At 43.5% G+C, this 23,496-nt stretch overlaps 2 protein-coding genes and 1 pseudogene across 6 annotated transcripts; 1 reads left to right on the top strand and 2 right to left on the bottom strand.

The window, feature by feature from the left end:
• Positions 1–936: 936 nt before the first annotated feature.
• LOC133918324 (uncharacterized) lies at positions 937–7,971 on the bottom strand. The gene is made up of 8 exons (XM_062362161.1): positions 7,315–7,971; positions 7,081–7,206; positions 6,801–6,998; positions 5,753–5,980; positions 4,441–5,583; positions 3,085–3,444; positions 2,341–2,830; positions 937–1,982 (listed from the first exon to the last, which is right to left on the bottom strand). The coding sequence occupies exons 1-8, from the start codon at positions 7,849–7,851 to the stop codon at positions 1,219–1,221; spliced, it is 3,846 nt and encodes a 1,281-aa protein (XP_062218145.1). The 5' UTR covers positions 7,852–7,971; the 3' UTR covers positions 937–1,218.
• LOC133917301 (uncharacterized) lies at positions 7,899–11,631 on the top strand (annotated as a pseudogene).
• Positions 11,632–18,341: 6,710 nt separating this feature from the next.
• On the bottom strand, positions 18,342–21,203 carry LOC133918323 (alpha-1,3-arabinosyltransferase XAT2-like). 5 transcript variants are annotated; one of them, XM_062362156.1, is made up of 4 exons: positions 20,740–21,203; positions 20,561–20,644; positions 19,173–20,443; positions 18,342–18,788 (listed from the first exon to the last, which is right to left on the bottom strand). In XM_062362156.1, exons 1-3 carry the CDS (start codon positions 20,864–20,866, stop codon positions 19,221–19,223), a joined length of 1,434 nt encoding a protein of 477 aa, XP_062218140.1. In that variant the 5' UTR covers positions 20,867–21,203; the 3' UTR covers positions 18,342–18,788; positions 19,173–19,220. The 5 variants fall into 5 exon arrangements, with proteins under 5 accessions (XP_062218140.1, XP_062218141.1, XP_062218143.1 ...); XM_062362157.1 differs by having other exon boundaries at positions 18,342–18,778; XM_062362159.1 differs by having other exon boundaries at positions 19,188–20,443.
• Between the last annotated feature and the right edge of the window lie 2,293 nt (positions 21,204–23,496).

The raw sequence follows: 23,496 nt of genomic DNA, 5'->3' as shown, positions 1-23,496 counted from the left end.
ATTTCCTTATACCCGTCCTCCTAACTTCCAACCACCACATCGGAGACGACAACTATCTTACCCTGATAGCCTTGACTGGCACAACTGGCATTCTTTCGCTAATGTACGTCGTCACTTTCCGCCGCCATCTTGAGATTATAAATGATACAAGGGTTAATGTTGTGCATATTCAAACATACCCAAGTGTTAAGACTGCCCGCCGTCTTAGAGACTACATGCTTTCTTTCTCATACATTTTGAAATGTACAGTTAAATTAGCAAATAATTTCTAATTTTGTTGAAAGTTGCTAGTTACAGGAAATAACAACACACCGGTACATAAAATGAAGTGTCAACTCACCGAGATAAAATGACAGCTAAATTAACAACTCGTTTCAAATTTAGTTGAAAGTTACCAATTACATGAAATAACAAAATACCGGTATCAGATGACAGAAACAAACCACAGCCGGCTACGACCATATTTGCCACACGCGAAAAAAAATCAGGTATTTCGACACACCGTATGCCGAAATACACACTTCCCTGTATTTGACACACGGTGTGCCGAATACATGTGATTTTCGACACACCGTGTGCCGAATACAGATGCTAGATTCGTAAATACAGAAAAATATTGTCTACTTCAGTAAATACGTTCAAATATATTGTACAAATTCGTATTTTTACCATCTATGAACGAACAGATAAAAAAGACACCTGCTTAAGCCAATGTGCAATTGGAATCACTTGCACGGTTCAACAAAGTTGCTTCTGTAGCAGTTACTCAAACCTTTGATCCAAAGTAAAACTGTGAATTCGATTAAAACATGCATGAGGCTCATCACCCTTGAAAGTGGAATGTCATAACAGCTATTTTTGCCTAATTTTCAATCCAATCTAAACTTTCGAATTTGCCCGCTGATTGGATCATTTGGTTTAGGAACTACAAGAGTCTTTGAGGAAGATCGTATGATTCGTTAAATAAACGTAAATGTACTGTGATAGCAGTACTGAAAACTGAACACCATGTTTGCCCATGGTGCTTTCAAACATCAAGCAACCATTCACACAATCCTGAATAGACACTGCTACATGCTGCTAAAACTATGGCTTTCTTGCTTCCGATATTGTACCCAAAAAAATACAAATTAGTTTGATTCATTCTACTCCCATGGAGTTCAAAACGTCTAGTGCATCTTGGCCTGTCAAGAAATGGATGTAGTTGTTCCACAGAAATCATTTTTGGAAGGGGGCAAATGCAGCTCCTAGATGTGCCTGACAAAGAGAATAAGTTTCAGGCTTTAATGTGCCCTGAAATTGTTCTTTGAGATTAAGCTTCGCCACTGTTTCCAGCACTCGTGTGCAAAATCTCCGGACTTCGCGGCGCCGCAACTTATTTTCAGGAATCTTCGAAAGAACTTCTTGTATCAAGTTGCACATCTGAGCCAAATGCTCCATCAACACAACTGATCCATCACCATCCCATGATTTCAATATGCAGTCCACCAGCTCCAATGTTTGATTTCTCCGATATTCAGCTTTCGTGCTCCCAATCTCCTGTAGAACAAAACCTAAAAGCTCCTGTCCTATCCAAGGATTCCTCCGGACAACCTCCTTCACAAAACCAAGCTTCAGACGTGATTTCTTGTTGCTGAAGTAGTCAATCAAGATAGAATGGAACTTATCAACCACACTTGCAAGTTCCTGTTTGGAACAGTTCTTCGAATTGATGATCTTCAGAATCCAAAATGTAGCATTCTGGGCTACAGAAGCAACTGTGTTAAATCTTGAGCGTGACGCCAATCTCAGAGCTTTCTCCAACAGGCTTTCAAGTCTACTAAGCTCAACGTCATTGCCTTTTGGATACTCCTTTCCTTTGAATATCCTTTTCTGCAATATACCACCTATGCGTTGCTTGAATTGCTCAATGCCATCAGCGCCATGTGATTTGACAAAAGCTTGCATTAAGAAAGAATACACCTCCAGCGCCTGAATTTTCCCTGTAAAGATGGGACAAAAAGGTCACAAGAGAACATGGAACAAAAACTGCATGATGTAATTAGATGACAGCTGTCAATACTGTTTTTATTTTATCTCTATGTTATTGGTCAATTTAAATTACAAGATAAATTGCAGTCCTTCAAATAGCTCTTTAACTCGTTGAAAAAAAAATTATGTGAATGAAAATGTTGACACAAACTTTAGACTGAGCTATTCGAAAGCATGATAAAAATAAATAAAATTACATCAGCAAGATTTGCCAGAATGGCAAACACACCCTTAATGAATACAACTAGCCTTGCACCTTCTATACCACATCTAGATAAACAAAAATAGGAAGGACTATATGGAAAATACCTGGGTTCCTCTGAAGATATATCTCCAGTAATGTAAGCACACGAAGCTTGAATCGCATAAGTTGAGATTGCTTAGTTTCACTACCGGGAAGGTTGCGCTCCTTGAATATCCTTGCAATGTAAGGGTCAATACGGAACATAGCATCATCATCCATGCCATCTGAATCATCTGAATCATCCCCATCTTTAGTAGCTTCCACGTCATCTCCATCTTTTGCCTCATTGGCAACTGTTTCTTTCAAATCACCTTGATCCTCATCAGCTGAATCATCTTCCGTATTCTCATCCAAATCATCTGCAATGTCATCAATATCCCCAACCTCTGCATCTTCCATTACAGTTTCATCATCATCTTCAATATCAACACAATCGTCGTCTTCATCGCCATCACTATCTGTTTGACGACGAGAACCTTTCAAATCTATCTTCACAACTCTCAACATATCAAGGAGCCCAGTTTCTGTAATATCATCACAGAACACACGAAAAACCTATTGATTCAAAGAAAAGACAAGAGTTAGTGCAATCAAATAATATCTGCACATACATGACGAGCACCTCTGGGTACACCACTGTTTTAACTATATTTCCATTTCTGCTTGTATGAATATAGAAATATGGCTATCCATGAAGGACCATGAGAAGATATTAGGCAGAAAAATGAAAGAGAATTATTTATGCTTAGTATTATCAACACAGATTTCTCAAATACACCCTTCCTATTAATACAGGTAAATATACTTGCCTGTTCAATGGTGAAACACACGGATCCAGATACATGAGGCAAAATAGAGAGAAAAGTCTGGACAAGTACATCCATAAACTCTAGTGACACTTCCTCATTGGACTCTTCTGACCCATCCTCGTTAGATTCCTCTGACTCATTCTCATCAGAGTCCTGTAAGCCGCATTCATTAGATTCCTGTCTGCTGGAGTTGTCACCCTGAGCAATGGCAGGAAAGGATTTCTTGCAACATATAGTCACATCAATTGCAGCCTCCCAGTACTCATCCGGATGGAGGAGAACTTGAAGCAGCAACTGAATAAGGAGATAACGCATCACATGCATCTTAGTAGAGTCCAATCCAGGGCCAGCTTTTCTTTCCTATTCACACAGGAAAGAACCGTATAAATTAGGTGGCAACCCAGAGGAGAAATTTTTGGAACAAGCATGAAAAGAAAAATACTACAAACTAGACATCAGCTTCCATCCTCTTTTACTCTGCAAGAACAACAGAAATGCAGTTTGCAAAGAAGAAATTATTTAATGGTACAGGGAACAATCAATGTTGTATGAAAGGATCCATTCAATTACTGTTCTAACTTGGTGAAGCTTCAATTGGTCCTTACTGCATTAAAAAAGGTCATCTCATATTTAGATATTAGATTATTTAGTAACGTACATTGCGTATCAACTGCGATGATACATGCGAACTACCAGCAGTTCAAACATGACAGAAGCTTCAATGCACGAGCTTTTGTTTTCGCATGCTCCAGTTAGTTGCACAGCAGTCAAAGTCCTAAATCTGCACATAGTTTATTCCACCATAATACTCCCTCTGGTCAAAAATACTTGACGTTTTGGACATGGCACAGTCTCCAATGAATATCTATGACCAATATTTTCTACTAGAATATGTTTATAAAATCTAATAAATTTACAAGAATATAGAAGTAATTTTTTTATAGACAAATCTACACGTATGATTTTCATGTTTCCAAACAAAATATTTTAGAAGTTATTGATAGTAAAAGTTTTACAAGTTTGACCGGATGTCCGGCTCTTGTTCAAAACATCAAATATTTGTGATCGGAGGAGTAATAGCGAATCTCTAGCTCAAAAGGTCCTTGCCCGTCCACCATCCAACCAAACATTGATACCACTGTATATATCCTAGATTATACTAAAGTCATCTACTCAAGACCAGATAATTGACAGCCACAGTTTCAATATGGACGCACGTATGCAAAATCAGGCAGAGCATTTGTATTCCCTGAAGAATTAACATATTTGGCAAGGTTATTCATGTAAGGCAACCAAAGAATTGACATAGAATATAGTCTATTAATAAGCTAGGTGGGATAACAAAAAATTACAAACCTCGTTGAAAAGCATCAATTCTATAGCCAGCGATTTCTTGAATGCATTATCATCGTTGCTACTTAAGGTCCTGAAGAGGGAAACTGAGGGGATGTTGCATACAGTGTTAATGAAACGCATGAAGTAGAAGCCTAAGTCATTGGACTTGACCTCACTAGCAACATGTAAAGCTTCATCCTTTTGTGCATCTTCCAGCAAGAATTGAAGCTGTTCGATGCATTCATTACGCAGTGATGTGGATATGGGTGTTTTTGGCCATTTGAACTTCTCTTGCAACTCAAATGATGTAACTTCAGTTCCTAAAGATGCTGAGAACAGACCTTGGACTGCAAGAAATTTCAATATTTCAGTCTGTACTTGAAACTTTTCTTCAATACACTTAACGATTTCGGAATCTGAATTTCCTTTAGATGTAAGCTTCAAGTTTTTCAGAACACAAGGAATTGTATTCGCCACCCAACTCTTCAGAAGGTCAGCATTCCCTTGTCCAAAAGGGTCCTGGTCTTCAGTTGGGCCAATTTCGGAATTCTCATCAGTTGTCTGACTTTGATCAGATGGTTCATCTGTAACAGACTCTTCATCCACAAAGAGCGCCATCAAATTTTGCACAAGACACAAACATTCTTGACCACTTTGGAACTTGGCAACCAACTCTTTAACAACTTTTGTTTTTGTCGTGCTGTCAAATCTTCCACTACTATACTTCTGCAAGTTAATAATGACAGCAACACGTCGATCATTGTCATGACTTACTACACTTACTAACTCTTTCAGAAAATGTTTACCGGCATTATACAACCATGACAATTCATTTGATAAAATATCCATCAAACCATGAATAACTTTGCTGGACAGAACAACTTGAATGGCCGAAGGAGACAATTTTGGGAGGAGGTTAAGAAGTATATTAAATGCCAAATGCTTCCTGTCATGAGATGAGAGCAACAAAGACCCTTCAATTATAACCTCACAGAAATTTCGTAGATTCTTTTCGGTATCCTCGGAGGAGCTGGCTTTCCTGTTTTTTTTGTGCTTCTTGCCAGAATTGGTGTTAATATCATTCCGAGATGCTGTCTCCCAGACAAGCAGCTCTGTCATCACATGCCATAGACTATGAATACGAGGAAGACAAAATGCAGATTCCTGTATGAGTATCAAAGAGTCAGCAACCAAATGACACATCACAGAGGGCACTTCGGCAAACTTAAGAAATGCAAGTTACTAAATACACCTTGATGAGTTTGGATAATAACAAAATGTGTGTGTTTCTACGAAGTTCCTCGTAAACCTTTAAATTACTAAAAAAGAATACCTTGAAACAAGCAGCAATGGATTGAAGATGTTCTTTTGCAAGAAAATTGTCAGGGCCGAATGGATATGGCAGAAGCCTCCCAAATATCTCCTTCTGGACATTAGTTCTTTCTTGCAACTTCAAAGCTAAAAAGAGTGCATCTGGATCGCCAACATCAGCAGCTCCGTTGAACCAATCTTGAACACCAGGAGCTTTAAGAACCTCGGATATTATAGCTTCATCAGGCAGCTGCATGAGAAAGGTTCGAAGATATTGAATGAATCAAGTGGAAAAAATACTGGTACCAGTACCACTGACAAATGTACAAAGATTAGGCACTTGCCAATGAACATATTTAGTTCCCAAGCCCCCCCTTTTCCATGATGAAAGATGAAACATATAAGTTACAACTTCTACATGACGAATACAATATGAATGCCACAATTGCCATAACCACAGGTTATATGCTGATCCAGGAGGCATAACAGCCGGTCACAAAAATCATAAGCAAGAGCCAAGTCAAAGACAACTTGTGATAATGATACAGTGAAAGATGCTACCAATAGAAAATTTAATATAAAGCAAGGTACAGCAGTGAAACATCTATTAGAGCCAGATTTTTTTAAAAAAAACATTGTTGAGGTTAATGTCAACATTTTTTTAGTTGCTATAATGGTAGCACTTCGGTTCTTTTCATTTCTTTTGCATATTTTTTTTTAGTCCTTTTTAGTTCATGGCCTCTTTAGTTTTATGTTCCTCGTCATTCTTGTTTTCTCTTTGTGAATACATTTGGATGCCTCCGATGATATTACTAGCCTAACAGGAAATGGAATTCAATGTTCCAGAGCAAAAACAGCACTCTCTTATCAGATGGATAGGGTCATAGGGGTAAAACCACATAATACCTCTTATGCTGCCTATCAACAGGCTATTGCAAAAAATACCATGTTATGTAATGTGCATATATACATAAAGTTTATCGAAATGAATTGCTTCAAGTACATGACATGTTGCTAACAAAAGCATATCAAGAAACAAAACAGTTTTGATGTGTGCTTGAGAGATTTACCTTCCTGACTAAATCCAGAATCACTGCAACTGCAGGCTCCGTTAAATATCGTTTCTTGCTACCGAGTTTTACAACCTCACTCACAAAATCCTTGACAATGGGAGAGCTTTTGTCACGTGTCCACTGTCGTGAAACCCGTCCAGACCTAACAAGTGATCCAAATCCAAACAGACAACCCAAAAGATTGTCCTTAGCTTCCTAATAACAAAAAAAAAATAACGAATTTAGATGGCAGAAGAGTTGTGCAGCTAGTCATAACGATAGTGGTTTTTCAAGTTACCGGTCCCTTCATCGAAGATGAATATTCCAATAAATTAGGGATCAACTTCATAATTGCTTCAACGCTGATAGCTCGAATCGATTCGAGCACAACCGCAAGACCCAATGCAAATCCTTGCCTTGCAAACTGCAAACGAAGTCCCAAGCTAATGGAGTAATTAAAGAGTAACAGAGCAAAGGATGATATTACAAGACTGAAACTAAGCCCGTCCTATACTCAGGAAACCATTTCTACCTCTCTAGAAGAAGATACACCCCGAATGAGCCGCCGAATGGCATACCGCACGGACGGCGCGCAATTCTCCAGGCCATCGTCCTTCTCGGCCTCCATTTGCGAGGGCTCGTCCCCATCTCCCGCTTTTTTCTCCCCCTTCCGCGCACCCTTTTCGTACGCCTTCTGTACCTCCCTGAGCTCCGCAACCAGCGCCTCCGCCGCGGCCTCCCTCACCGACGGCTCCGGAGACGCCAGGTCCCTGAACAAGTTCATGTGCAGCCCCGGCCCTGCCGCCGCCGAAGCGGGCGGGGGATTCACTGGCGCCGAAGCCACAAACTCCGCGGGCGGCGGCTGCGGCCTGGCGGCTGCGGCGTCGGTTCCGGCGGGCTGGCGATGGCGCTCTTTGTCGAGCTCTTTACGCTGCTTCCTCCGCTCCATGGCCAGCTTCTTCTTCTTCGCCGGCGCCTCCGCTGCAGCCGTCGTGGCTACGGCCTCGTCATGCGAGGCGTCCGTGGCCGTCTCGGCCTCGGGCACCGAGGACCTCTTCTTGCCGGCCATTGGAGCTCGCTCGCGGCGAAGCTTAGCTCGGCGTCGAGGCGGAGGCGATGGCGGAGAAGACGGCTGGGGTTTATTTTGAGACGAGACGGCGCTTGCCTAGGGTTAGGGTTTTTCTTTCTCCTCATTTTTCTCCGTTTATATTTATTTATTTCTTTTTTAGACATTTATTAATTTCTTTCCGTGTCAGTGCTAGGATTTGGCAAGTGGGCCCAGCCCATCTCGAGGCCCATGTAGCCAGCCCAAGTAAGAATCTCGGGGCGCATGACACGTGGGCCCAAGCCCCGCCTCGTTCGGTGAGCTTTGTTATTTTTATATTTTAATATAAAAAAATATAAAAATTGACGTCTGTTTGAAAAAATTGGGTAACTAAAGCATTGTCCTCAGAAGAGTGAAATGTTTAAAAATAAAAATATTTTGTTTAATTATTTTTAAAATTTAAACATTATCGAAATAGTCATGTAAAATCTGAAATAATTTAATAGTGTAGAAGATGATATGATCAAGCTTTCCAAAAAGTTCCAAATAAAAATAAGATATGTAAAATAAAAATTTGTGTTTTCTTATTATACAAATAATTATTTAAGTTAAAAAATTTAAGTTATATTATAGCATCTGGTGCTCTACGCCGCCGGCCACGCCGTGCTCCTCGCTCCTCCGGCGGGCTCCGCCGCCGCGGGGAGCTACCTCGACGCGTTCGCTTCCCGCGCCTCCTGTGGCCTGCTCACCCTCCGCTCCCCGCCGCCGTCCCCTGCCACGACCGGTACTGATCGAGCGCGCCTGCCCTCCCCACCTCTCTGTCAATGTTGACTGCTCGGTTCTTCCCCCTCAATTGAAAGCTCCCTGCTGTTCTAACACCTAGGTGCCGAGGGGAACAGCATCACGATTCTCGAGCTGGCGCAGCTGCTCGACGTGTACGATCATCTCTACCCTGGAACGGTAAGATCTTGCTCTCCGGTTCACGTTAAGATGTATCAATTGTGCAAAGATGGAAGTACGTAATGCTGCTTGAACTTATTGCATGATAGAATCAATTGTGCAAGGATGGAAGTACGTAATGCTGCTTGAACTTATTGCATGATAGAATGCGAAATCTGGTCAAGAAGCTGCCCAAGTGGATCCGATGGAGCTAGTAGTTCCCAAGCTGTGTGAGAGGTTGGATACCTGGATATGTATGATATGTGCTTTCCTGTATGTTAATTAGTCGAGTGAGAGTAGTAACCAATTGTGGTGTAACTGAAATCTCTTTCAGGTTTATGGGCCTGAGAGCTGCCATGGTCACCAATTGCCCCCGTGTCAGCTCCTTTGCGGCAAATCTCAGTTTCCATGTTTTCCGAACTGAAGATTTTGCCGCATAGTCGGGCTCATCCAGTGTTTCTAAGGAGATTGGAGTAATCAACCGAGCGTTTGGTTTGCTAGGATTCTCAGATGGGAATGTCCAGGAAGCATCTGAATTCGATCTAGTTTTTATGCATGTTGCCATGGAGAATACAAGCAGCAAGTTGGGGGCATTAAGAATGAAGACGGATCTCAATAAGCCTGAGAAATTAGTGGGCGCAATCATGGAAGCTGTGCCAATCGATTCAGCTATCGCATCACGTGTTCATGTATCTATGATGTTGAGCTATGGATCTGCTTCTGAAAATAAAGATCAGTTCTCCATTTCAAACTCTTTAAACGTAACAGATTCTGACTTGAATCTACTGCACCCACGCCAGAGCTATACCATGAAAGCAGGACATACATTAGATGATGTCAGGTAGATATCTTTCTTTCACCTAGTTCACTAGCAAATGCAATTCAAGCTGAAGTTTTGAAGTATATCGGTTTCTCCCATAATATGCTCCCATTTTTATGATTGTAGAGTGCTGCTAGATTTTTAGGTATACAGTTGTTTTCTTCCCTTTATAAAATGAATGTGCAATCACTTAAACCACAACCAAGTGCAATCTCATGCTTTTAATTGATCATAGCCTAGATAACTTCATTTGGGTTAATATCGTGTGACCCTGAAACGATTCAGTTTCTAAAGTACATCTACAAATCTTTTAGCTATATAATACACTGAGAAGGCTTATACAAATCTGTGTACTGCTTTTGTGCAGACTTCATCATCCAATTTTACTGGCACGGTGGCAGGAAGGAGTAACTCGTGTTGATTTGGCCAGAGGGTTTTCTTTTGACGATTTTATGAAGGTGTGCACAATTTATTTGTTATATAGCTGAAACTTGTACCAAATGCTATAGATACTTTCTTTTTCACAATTTTTTCATCCGTCTCTTTGCCATTTGATTTGCTTACAAATCAACTTAAGCATCGAAGTTCTTATTTCTTATGTTGGTACTCACATCCAGCATTATAAAGATTGAGATACTTGCTCGTGTAAAACAATGCTGCTGAATTGAAATTAGAGATGTAGTGTTCACATTGATTCCTTGCATAGCAGACAAGTCTCTGTCCTAATAATATTATATACTCTGTTACCCACCACCATCTGTTGAATCCTGATTAACAAATAAAGCTATACTCAATTACAGTATTACAAAGCAAAAAATCTAAATAATATGATGAACGTTTGTATATTTCTAATTACTGCATGCTAAAGTGATCATTTGGTAAAATATTTAAGAATGGTACCGCAGACTGTGGACCAGAATGAATATGTTCTGTTGTTTTTTTCCCTTGTAAGTTGTCTCGACAGAAACACTCAGTCACAGGTATATTATTGAAATGCAACTGTAAAAAAATTCACAACAACATTGTTGCTTAACATTTGTAGATTTAAACTTATGAGAAATGCAAATGTAAAAAAAATTGAAAAAGAATCATTGATTACATTTCAAATGTGGCATGATCAAAGTTTCAGGTTAATTCACTCATTCACTCTCACGCTTCACACTGCTGCTCTGTTGTACGCTTTAAGTTCTATTTTTATTCATAGCATGTTTTATCAGTGATTGGCCTCTGTGATTCGTATTTTGACTTTTGAGCTATGCCTTGTTCAATGTGTTACCCCTGAATTATCTGCACTTCATTTTGCACCAAATATGTTAACTGTTGTTGTGTGTCCTATATTTTCCTTGTCTTCCCCTTTATGTGGTCAGTCTATGCTTATAGTTATGTTATGTTAAGTATGTGACCAAACCTTTATGTTCTGTTCCTAAACTTGAGTAGTGCTATTATTTCTGTTCACACGCAAGTACTTCCATTTTTTGTTCTTCGATCTGGTCTTCTTAGATATGTATAGCTAACTTCGTCTTGTAATGTGATCAACAGTGCGGTGGAAACCTTGCTATGCTTGCTGAGCGCTTTCTACATGAGGTGGCATTTAAGCTCTGGAAAGCACCTAAATATGGAGCTTAGTTTTGTCCAAGGATATCCTCTGTTTACAAGGCATTGGATAAATAAAAGGTGGTGGATGAGTTTTCGTTTTCAGACAGAAAATAACGAATAATGCAAACAGACAAGCAAGTTCTGATATGAGGTGTACCCTGCACCGATCCTGATTTGATAAACTGCTACAGATTGTTACTAATTTGGTCAATGAAGATCTGTAGCAAAACAATATGAGGCTTTTCAATGGCAGAGTTTCCCAGGGTGTTTGTGCAATGATTCATTGTTTACGCAACCTATTTTTTTTTAACATGGTAGCTGTTTCTGCAGTGAGCTCAATCCCTGACTATACCATGTATCAACCACTATAATCTTGATATTGTTACTGCAAATAGTGTGGATGGATCATCATCTGCAAATACGGAAATAAACAGAATGGATTCTACAGAGTAATAAAAGCAGTCGTAGTGCTGGTTGATGGGTTATCAGTCAGTGGTTTCTTTGCATCTTCGGACCAGTGATTTTGTCGGTTTTGCTTGCAAAAATGCGCTTGCCTAATATCATAAGTGGTATCCCTGATTTCATCGGATTTGGTTCTGAATCCGCTGACCATTGTACGTGTGTTTTCACATTCTAACGATCGTCACCTGATTCTGAAGTCTGAACTGTTGCTTTGGTAGTAGATAGAATGGACAGGACGCATCTGTCCAAATTGCTTTTGTACTACATATTTGTATTATGATTCTGGCCAAGTGGATGAATTCTGCCGGAGACGCGACGGCTCAACAAGTAAAGCAGATGCATCGTGGCCGTCAGATTAGGGTGCAATGTTCCCGAGCCCTGAGATTTTTCTCTGTTCCAGAGTTTCAGATCAGGTTTGGAGTAAGCTACATGTTTCTACACAGATTAAGCTACACGCCTAAAAGGCATGCTTTCCAAGTAAAGATTTTGCATATAAAATCTGCAGCTTTTCAGATGGTTAAGCTACATTACTATGATTACATCATCTCCCACTAAAACCGAAACAAAAAAGAACGAATGTGACGTGACATAGCAGTCATACGTTTGCACGTTGCAATAGTAAAAAAGTCGTTTGCCTGCAACGCTCCCCAAAAAACAAAATACATAGACAACGAAAAAGTGTGGTCCATGCAACGCAATTAGCCTTCTACAGTATTATACTGGTAGTATTAAACCATAACTAATTCGATCAATCCAAACAAATCAAAAGTGAGTAGCTTGCATGGGTGGTGCCATCTAGACCTGGCCAGATGGGTCGTCCGGCCTGGTATGGCCCGAGCCTGTTTAGGCACGATCTGGTTGGCCCGACTAACTAATCGGGTTGTACTGTGTCAACCCGCGTGCCGGAAGTATGATCTACGACACGGTCCGTGAAACACAGTGTTGTACCGAGCATAGGGGCACAGCGAGATGGCGGCATGGAGGTGATCAAGGCGTGGCGCGAGGGCGCGGGGGTGACGTGGTGGCGCGGCCTAGGCGGGGGTGGCAACGCGGCGGCCAAAGCGTGGCGGGGAGGCGATGAGAGATAGCTGGGTCGGGCCGGGCCAGCACGATGCGCTACAGCGTCGACCCAGGCACGGTCCGGCTAGGCATGTTGTGCCTACAATAGCGAGCCTCGGATCGGCTCAGTAGACACGACCCAGTTGGCCAGCACAATTACCACCTCATCTGCCCACAAAGTTGATTGGTAGTATTTTTTTATCTATTTGTTTGCAAAGCCACAAATTAAAGTTGTTTGATTAAATGGAATCTCCTTATTAAATCATCATACTAACATGACTAGTAAGGTATGAACTATATCTTGTGAAGTAAGCATAGCTCAATTATTTAGGGTTCTTGTGATGGAACTTGCTCATCTGGATTCGATTCTTAGACTGGGGACTGGTGCTCACATTTAGGGATGGCAGGTGCGAGTTTGGGTTCTAAATCCCGTCCACAGGTCTAGCGAGTCGAGTACCTGATATATAGCAGTGCGGGCATGGGTTTAGTATTTCCCCTATGGGTAACCCATGGACACACGAGAGAGGCGCCAATATGTCATCAACCCACCTTCTCTCAATCTCTCAGCCCGTCAGCCCACCTTATCAATTCGGTGTTCGCCCAACTCGCCCACCTTATCCATTCGCCTAACTTGCCACTTCGTCCTCGCCTCCACAGGACCACATCAACATGCCGCCCCGCCCACCCGCCCCTTCACCCCCCCCCCCTCCGCACTACCCCTCTCCTCCACACTGGCCACCTTAGCGTTGGACCTGTGCCTGGGCTCCTGTAAGCCGACAACACCGACGCAAATGTCGGCCTGCTTGTGGCGATTAGGGATGGCAATGAACCTGGTGGAGCGGGTTCCCGGCGGGTTCTGCGCCTGATGGGGGCAGTGCAAGTGTAAAATTGCACCTGTGGGTCTGGCGGGTCGAGGCACCAATAAGGTGTGAGTCAGGGGCGGGTTTAAGTTTTCGCCCGTGGGTACCCACCGGGGGCTCAAAATCAAGCAAAATCTTGTGGCCCATCTTGCAATTCTAGCTTAATAGCCCACTCTCCACCCTTGGAATACCAGCCTGCAACTGATGCACTCGATGACTCAATCCTCAATCTCCATCCTTGCCTCGTCTTCCACTCAAGCAGTTGAGCGCTCGTCCTCACCCCTCGGAGGCAGCGCCATGGCTGCGTTGGGCCGGCCGCATCAGGATCCAGGAAGCAGTCGCATGCCCGCGTCGGGCCAACCAACATCTCCTTCTTCTCTCCCCATCGTCCGAGGTCGGTGAGGTCATCCCCATCTCCATGGCCAAGGATGGCAAGGACAAGGGCAGCCACGCGAGGATCCAGATCCACGATAGGGATGAGGTTTGCCAATTCCTTCTTTTGTTTGGCGAATCTACTTGTTGGCTTGCTTGCTTGGATGGATGGATTTATGTAACACTCTGGGGACCACTACAAGCCTAGAATGCTACCAAAATCAATCTATAAGACCACCGAATCTCAAAGAAAAAATTGATAGCATTTCCCCTATAACTAAAGGTATAACTGATCACTCACCACACAGAGAAATATCTATAACACCATACATCCTAGCACAATGAGGAACAAGCATCAATCATACATCCATGCTACAACAAGAGAGAGATATAACACAACAACTGAGAGGCACCAAACTGACATTACAACCTAAAATACAACAAGTGGAGGTGATTTGTGCAAAAGCCATGCTGCTACCCATCCCGTATGCTCGATGTCACCGCAAGGCATACCTGGAAAGATAGCAAATGTGAGATTAAAAAATATTAGCAAGTGAATTGCTTTAACAAGATGAGCTACGATTAATTAAACATTCAGTGTTAACAAAGATATTAAGCTGAACATGTTAACATTATCTGAAAAACATAAATAAGTCGAACGATACAACATCCATATGTTATCATCCGCTAGCTAAGACTTCATCTTAGTAGTATCATCCAAAACGATATGAAAGACTTTCTGGCATCATAAAATTGATATCGATGCATTTAAAGTAAAACTATCAATATGAATGCACATGTTTGCGTATGACATGCTCTTTCTCACCCTTACCCCTCTACAAGCAACGTAAGAGTGTGCACAGTATCCTTTCTCAGGTAACATACGGTGCTATATTGGTACAGTCATGAACACTGTGTGACATAACTTCTAATGCGTGAAATACATACGTTCTGATCTTAGGCACAAAATACCTGTCGATACTATCGGAATTGAATTATGGTTAATCATTATGGATGTGATTATATTGTAGATAATTTCTGATGAATAACTAGAATACAATTTGGACGGTTCCTCACATGAGAGGAGGATACATCGCGATGCTATCCAGCTCCTGCCATGGCTAGACCTGGTGGGCACCCGTTGGTTCTCGGGTGCCCGTCGTGTGTGGGTGTGGGTGCAGTTTTTCGCTCGCTAAGGTTTTCTGGGGTGGGTCAGGCTCTGTGCCTCAGGCTTCGTCGTAGGTGGGTTTTCATTCAACCTATCTCAAACTCGACCCATTGCCATCTCTAGCGATGATCGTGGCATCCCTCGGCGTTTGCTCCGCGTTGCGACTGATCTGGACTTGGGAATTGAGAGGAGAAGCCGGAGATGGAATCCCACCTGACGGGCACCCTGTGGGTGCGGGTTCCAGTTTGCTGACAATTTTCATCCGTTTATCATTCCGAACTCGGATCGGGTTGAGACGGGTGAGTTTCGGGTGAGGCATGGTTTTGCTCCATCTGACCCCGACCTGATCTATTGTCATCCATACTCACATTTTCTCCCGATTAAATCCTAAGAGGAATAGCACGTGCATACGTAGATTAGGATGCAACCAAAGGGCTATGTGCAGTGTGCATACATACATACGGATGCTCGTATTTTCTTAGAATTTAATTCTAAGAAGAATAGTACATGTATATTTAGGCTAGGACGCAACTAAGTGGATATGTATGGTGCATGTAGTGAGGGCTTGTGTGCGGCCGACTTATATTTTTAAAAAATGAACAGTACTTTGTTCATTCTTTTCGGCGCGTAGTTCCGGTGTGCATGCATGCATGGGCTGGTAGTTAAGTGGTCGTTGTCCTCCGGTCCAGTCTCTGATACGGAAACCAGTTGTGCTGTTGTTTGGCTCGTTCCTAGCAATTAGAAGCTTTGATCAGTTCCCATGTGTTGTGCAGTTCGCTGTAATGCGGCTGCCTATGTTCCTGAAATGTTTTTTGAAGGGGTGTAGATGATAATTTAGGTCATTAGATCGACACAGGTGAGCCTAAGCATGGAACCAGCTATTTAGCACGCCACAAAGCCAACGCGCCTACCATCTCGATGGCCACTGCTCCTTTTGTTTTTGGAAAAAAAATCCCTCCCACGTTTTTCCCATTTTTGAAAAAGTTTGCATGAGAAAAAATTGATTTAAAAAATTTGAAAAAAAGTTTGCACCGAAAAAAATTAACAAGAAAAGTTTTGCTCAAAAGTTATGAGAATTTTTTTTTTAATTTTTTTTACATGAGTCCACGCTAAAGTCGTCCATAACTTGCGCACCAGCGGTCAGGCGCAGAGCAGGATTCCTGCCTAAGCATGGTCACACAACTCTTTACATCGAGCAGATACGTAATAAGATTATTTCGTACCGTTTGTAATTGCTTTATGTACCGACCAGTTCACCGAAGAGAATTAAATTGTCAGAAACAGGTAGGACGATGCGTTCTGCCTTTCGTCGTGATGTACTGCTACTTCAATTTGCCATCGTTTAGGAGGTTAGGACCACTAATCCACGAGCAGCCCCTGCAAATACGCGCTTTGATTTTGAGCTTTAATTTTGGAATGGAATCTACCGAACGTCGTCTTGCTTCCTAGCCGGCCGGGCCATGCCATGCACAGAGGTTGGTGGCACATGCGTGGAGGCCGAGGCTGCGGCGGCGGACACGGACAGCGGCAGGCAGGTCGGGCACCGACATGACCGACGAGACGGTACGCGCGGCGAGGCCGGCCGGAGTTGACCGGGCTGGCCTGGATCATCGCCCGTTCGGATCAGGATCGCGTCGGGCCTACACGTTAGCGACGAAATTACCGAGACATCGATGTCAGAATTCGGATTCAGCTCGCTCATGATTTATTCGTCAGAGCTCGAGTCCATAAATCATGCCTTCATCTCCGTGCCGCGCGTATTGGCATTTCAGTCTGGCAAATTTATGGAAATAATCTATGGAAACCCGACGGCAAGACATCTCCATCTGCAATGTAACTTGTGACAGCCACAGCTTTTTTTTTGGTCGCTGAGCAAACGTATATACATACCTCCAGCTTTCTTCTTTTCCCTACTCGATCGCCGGCTCTGCGAGTGAGTCGAACTCAAACTTTGGGTACCATTGCATTTTTCAGATGTACATTTGCAGCCAAGATGCCATACTGAATTAGCATCTATGTATGAATGAACATGTATTTTAATTTGGTTTGACAACTTTTTTGTTCACCGGAGAAAAAGCTTGACATTCGTGAAATTTTGTCAAAATTTTAGTTATTTTTGGTCATATGGTCTATGGTCACACATGCCAATATATTTTTTTCAAAAAAAATAGATATTTCATTCTCAAAATTCGTAAAATTTTGATGAAGTTTTAATCCGTAACATTGTAGTACTTTGCTGCTGATGGAGTACTTGCTGGTGGCTGATGGGGTACTTGCTGGCTGCTGCTGCTAGCACCGGACGGTGACCGGATGGACAGATCGCTCCCTGTTTGGACACATGGGATTCGTATCCTCTACAGTGGCCGTGAGATCGTGAGCGGATGGACAGTGCTGAGGGCTCGTGTTACAGTATTCTCGCTACGGTGAAAAACTGTACAGACACTGTACCTTTCTCGCGAATTACTGTAGCATCCCTGATCTGATGCGGATCCTTTGGACATGGGCGTGACCTGACCAGTGACCACCTGTCCTGGCCATGCATGCCGTCAGCTGCGAGCGAAACCTTCCAGCTCGGCGAAGGCTCGTCAGCAAGCTGGGTGAACTGGTCGGCCGAGCACTCTGGTTGTGCCGTCTCCGTCAGTTCACAGTTACGAGACATGGCTGATGATGCAGTTGTTTGATTTGTCATCAGATCTCTTCACTCAATCATTCGTGAATCAGCCAAATTCCTGATCGATGTCCCGGTTTGGATTTACACGAGGGCAACGAAAAACTCCCCTCCCGTCCCTTTCTGCTAGCCTCACTCTAAGCTACTCGCCGGTCACTGCTCCGTCAGTCCAGTTCTATACTTCTATGAGAGGAAAACATGTTTTGGTAGAAAAAAAGTATTCAAAAGTATATGTTTTATCTTTAATTTCTCTTTCACTACATTCTTAATTACTGCTCCTTCCGATCATAAATACTTAACGTTTTAATTAAGATCCAATCAAATTTTTAACTTTAATTATTAATAGCATCCAAAATATTTTATTTGGAAACATAAAAATCATATATATATATATATATCTATATATATTTGTCTTGAAAAATACTTTCATAATATTATATTTTCCTTAAAAATTATAAGTATATTTTAATAAAAAATTATGGTCAATGTTGCATGTCAAAGACTGAAAAATCAAAAATATCATGTATTTTTAACAAGTGGAAATATAAAATCAACATCATATTGAAAAGATTTTGAAATACAAATTTATTGATATAACTTTTATACATTAAACATACATATAATATAACTAATTGTTAATTAAAACTTATACGTATAACATGACTAATTGTTAATCAAAACTTATAAAAATTTGATCTTTTCAGATCAAACTTATATCAGACAGTTCGGCGGCATCGCAGTTCGACGAAAGGGACGCGTCGACTAGGCGTGGCAGATTAGCCAACCGTTCTTCCTCTCTTTCTCTTTCTCTTTCTCCTCCTGCTGCCGCAATGCCCATTGCATCGTCACGGTCATGGCATCATCCGCTAGCAGTAGGTGTGGTTCGTCGGCGTGGCCGCACTCGATTGGCTCAGCGAGCAAACTAGGCTTTGGTTAGTTCATGCCCTGGCCCTGCTACTCACCAGTAGTGTCAAGAGACTCAGAGTTCATCTCTGAAGCCTCAAAATCTGAAAACCTCTTTGAGGTGCAAATGAGAGAGAGAATCAAAGTTTTGGTAACGAATACTGGCATGCTGTTGCGAGCAGAAAGTGACAGATATGCAGCACCCACAACAATGGGTGAATTGACAAACAAAACTGAGAAGAGAAATGGCCAAAGGGGAGATCAGAGATGAATGCCCACATAAGGATAAGATTGATGATCCTTGCTACTTTACATCACAAAAGGGCAGTATAAATTAACATCTGGGCTGGATTCTGCCGGCCTATGTAACATGTTCTTGTTTGTTCAGCATTTTTCCATCCTTTATGTAGCAAAACAATGGATCAAATGAATCTTGCTAAAAGAAATATCAAAAGGGGAGGGGGGGGGGGGGGGGGAGAAGATAGAAGATACACCAACCTATCTACCTCCCACCTTCAGATCGGGCAGTTGGAGCTCACAAGACGGTCATGGCAACCGGTTGAGCGCCTCCTGCAGTGTGCTCCTGAACCTGTCCAGATCCATCCGGATGTTCTGCTTGTCCAGGTACGCCGTCTTGAGCGCGTCCCAGCCCTGCTTGTGAACCGCGTACGGGTCGGTCAGCACCAGGTGGTTCCTCGGGTACTGGTCGATCAGCGAGCTCTCCTCCAGCTGCACGTTGTAGTCCATGTAGTTCACCTCCATGTCCTTGGCCGGGTCCTTGAACGTCACCCGCGTCAGCCACTCGAGGCCGCCGAACGGCACCACCTGGATCAGCACGGCGCCGCGGGGCAGGAACACCATGTTGGTGAGGCCGGCGCCGTGCACGCCGATCATCACGTCGGCCGAGTTCACCAGCCGCGCGAAGGTGGTCATGTCCGTGTGCTGGTCGGGCTCCACGATGCGCTCGTCGAAGCCCATGGCGGCCGCGGCCTGCGCCATCTCGCGCTCGTTCAGGAACCGGCGTGAGTTGCGGCGGGAGATGATGAGCAGCCGGGGCTTGCCGTGGCCTGTGGCGCCGCCGCGGGACGCCGCCTCGCGCTCCAGTCCGAACGCGTGGCGCAGGGTGCGCTTGAAGTCCACCACCGAGACGTGGCCCGGGGACCGCTTTGGATCCACGCCCATGTCCTTGTGGAAGGTGGCGCCGACCACGATCCGGGGGAAGCAGTGCACCTCCTGGTCGTTGTCGACGTCGATGACGTCGTACTTGGTGAGCTGCCGCAAGAAGAGGCTGAACTTGGCCACCCACCACGGCTTCATCCCGCTGAGCAGGAACTGCACCTTGCCCTTGAACTGGTGCGTGCTGATGAAAAGCGGCACCAGCGCATCGGTGTAGTCGTGGTACAGGTTGCCGGAGAAGCCGCCGTTGGAGAAGAGGAACCCCGGCACCGAGTGGTTCTTGGTGCACGCCGGCGCCGTGTCCGCGCCGGCGGCGAATGGCTTGAGGGTGTACTCGCGGACGTAGGCCATGGCGACGGGGTCGTGGTACCGCGCGTACGGCTTGGTCTTCCACTCCTTGTCCATCCCGCTGACGTAGATGGCGGACCTGTTCCCGTCCACCCGAATGTCACCGGACGCGTCGCACCGCTCCGACCGCTTGCTCGTCATGTAGCACGTCGGCTTCCACTTCCCCTTGCCCGCGCCGGCGGTGGCCGGCGTGGTCACCGCTGGCGCCGTGCTCGTCACCTCCTCTTCCTCCTCCTCCTCCTCCTCTGCAACAAGGAAGAAAAAGAAGCAATTTTTCAGCACAAACTGGACTCCAAATTTGAAATCAGCAATCCTGGGAGCTTGATTCGGGGAGCAGAGCAGAAAGCATGGCGAGCGCTCACCTCCCGGCGTCCTGGCCGGCGAATCCTCGGTCTCCATCCTGATGCTGGAGTTCATCTGCTCCTGGAGCTGGTCCTCAGCCTTGCCTGCGTCCACGCCCGCAGCACCGAGCAACATCAGGAAGCTGGCTCCCCACCACACGACACGGGTGAAGAAAAGGTGAGGGGCGCCCGTCACGTACCGAAGGGGGTGTCGCAGTATCTAGCCTTGACGATGCTGAGCACGCAGAGGGAGAGCAGCATGGCGCCGATGATGACGCCGTTGCTCACCCGGCGCGGCTCCTGCCGGCTCCGCAGCGACGACTTCATCTCTTCCCCCTCCTGCTCCGGCCTGCCAATCCGAGCCTCTCCTCGGCCCAGATCTGGCGCGACTGCTCGGTCGCCTTGCGCGAAGCAGCCTCCTTTCCGCTCTCCTCGCCCTGCTCTCTCCTCGGAAGGAAAGGAGAGGAAGTGGGAGCGAGGTGGCTGGGAACGGGAACGGGAACGGGTGTCTAGAGATGCTATGCTTCACTGAAGGAAGGAGACTTCGGTGGTGCAGCCGCCGTGCCGAGCTGGATCTGAGGCTGCTCGCCAATTAAACAAGGCGCTAATAAAGAAGTTGCCACAAGACTTCGGTGCAGCTTGTGGCATGTCATTATGCGGGAGATTAACCAGAGGGCTCATAGTTAGCAACAACTAATCTAACCATCCGTCCGTAAGCACGGCGCGTTTGACCGGGATCAGGATCTCTCACTTCACTCCTATAAAGTCACGGTGTGACTTATCTCCAACACTAACAGCTGTTTTAATTTGTGATTGACGTTTAATATTAAATATTAATAATTTCATTGAAGTTCAGCGTTTTTAATTAGTTATATAATATGTTTTATTATCAGTATAACATTTTCCGATTAGTTACATAACCTATTTTTGTTTTGAAGTGAAGTTACAATAACTTGGAAAGAGTGAAGTCATAGAATTTTAGTATGTTTGGTAGAGTTTTCTTTGATTTAAATTTTCTGTGAAAAGTAATGTTTTGAGGAAGTAATTCTCTAAAATAAACTATATGGAGTAAATAATTCTGTGCGGAAAGTGAATCAGGGAAAACTATTTTTTTCAGCTCTCCAGTTTCTAGTTTATTTCAGATAATCACTCACATGTATTCCACTCAGGGAGCTAAAAGCTGAAAGCTATTGTTTATCAGAATTCCTCTAATTTTAACCCAGAAACTACTTAAAAAATTCTATCAAACAGATCTTAATTCTGATTGAACATAGACACACGAATATCCATGCAACCACAGAATCGAGAAGAGAGGGCAGTGCTGCCGTGGTAGGGAAGAGGAGGGTCAGGAGCAGTAAGCAAGTATTCTATATTTAAAAGATGCAGTCGGAGCTTGGGTAAGACTAGCTCCAGCGGAGTCCTCAAAAGCGATCAGCTTCCCTGTACTGCACTGTAGCACATGAATTTGAGGCTTCCTTATTATTGTGCGTCACTTCAGCAGAGACTTTTTCTACCGCTATAGGGATACAGGCATAGCTTTTTTGCGGGACAGGAGCAACAAATTTGCGGGAGCTCGACAGCTCTCATATCGCTGTTTACAGCGTATGTATGTGGACCTGTGGAGAGTAGGAGAGTAATGTAAGGTAAAAAATATGATAGCTGCTGGAGACGTAAAAAATAAATGATACTATAATAGTATTAGAGGATGTTGTAATAGTATTATAGGAGACGAATTTTTAAGATATCTACTGAAAATGACCTAAATATATCTTTTAAGTGTTATTTATATTCCATGCTCACACAAATTTAAGTGGATAAAAAAAGAAAAGATACATTAGTAAACGACAATGATCACGGGAGAGGTGAGATAGCAAAATTAAGGAGAGAAAAAAAAAATAGAAGAAGCACGAAATCGTACTTGTCCGTTGGATAATCAAGGGTGATGGTTATGGAACATATACACCGTACAGGGCCGGCCCTGAGGGAGGGCGAGCGGGGTGGCCGCCCCGGGCCCCTAAAATCCAGAGGTTCCATATATATACGTATACTGTGTATATCGGTTTAAAATCAAACTGAAAAAATTAGATCTGGACGATTTATATTTAATAATAAGATCTTATTTTTAATTTCGTCTCAGGCCACCGAAATATCAGGATCGAGCCTGACACCGTACGCACCCAAACTAGTTGCTTCAAAGTTAATTTTTGCGAATTACGAGCGGAATCAAGCAGGGGCATATGGCAACAAGAATCAGGTACCTAATGTGGACACGCATAAGATCCCATGGAATGGCCGAACCATTTGCCACAGGTTCGGTTAGGATCGGGCTAGTAGGGACAGAAGTACGCAGGGTTGTTCTTTCTTTTTTTTTCTTCTTAATATCAGATATAAATTATAGTATCTGAATATATATAATATATTATATATGCATACTCATACATATTAATACGTATATTAAATCTACAACCTATATAGGTATCTATTGAAGAGATTCACGAAGTCTTAAGTTTTATAAGACCATCTCAAACTATATTCCCTTCGTTTCGTTCATTTTCCAGTTCTTCTCATCATTTTTATTCCCTTTATTTTCTCTCATCTTTAACGGTTTTTCTTTGAAGGGATTCGTAAAGTGAAAAAAGAAATAATTCTGTTCTAAAGATAATGATATTAGATATTCTTTCGTGACGAGAGTAGTAAAGTGAAATTGTTGAAGCACTGTAGAGAAAAAAAATCCTTTCGTAAAGAGAATTTAGTCCCTGACGTGAATCCTTTGAGATGGTATTAACGATAGACACATCGTGTTCCTATTATGATCCCCGGACGCTTGAAACTATTCGGAAAAAGTTTATATACGAAGGCAAGGCCTGGTGAGACAGAGCATCGAGCGTGAGGCTCAATCGCTCATGTGTAGGTAATACCACTAGACTATCAGCTCGTTCTCCTCTCTCTCTTCTTCT

Source organism: Phragmites australis, chromosome 5 (assembly GCF_958298935.1).
Source record: "Phragmites australis chromosome 5, lpPhrAust1.1, whole genome shotgun sequence".
NCBI classification, from domain to species: domain Eukaryota; kingdom Viridiplantae; phylum Streptophyta; class Magnoliopsida; order Poales; family Poaceae; genus Phragmites; species Phragmites australis.
The sequence above is the reverse complement of the archived record's forward strand: the minus strand, read 5'-3'. Positions and strand labels throughout refer to the sequence as shown.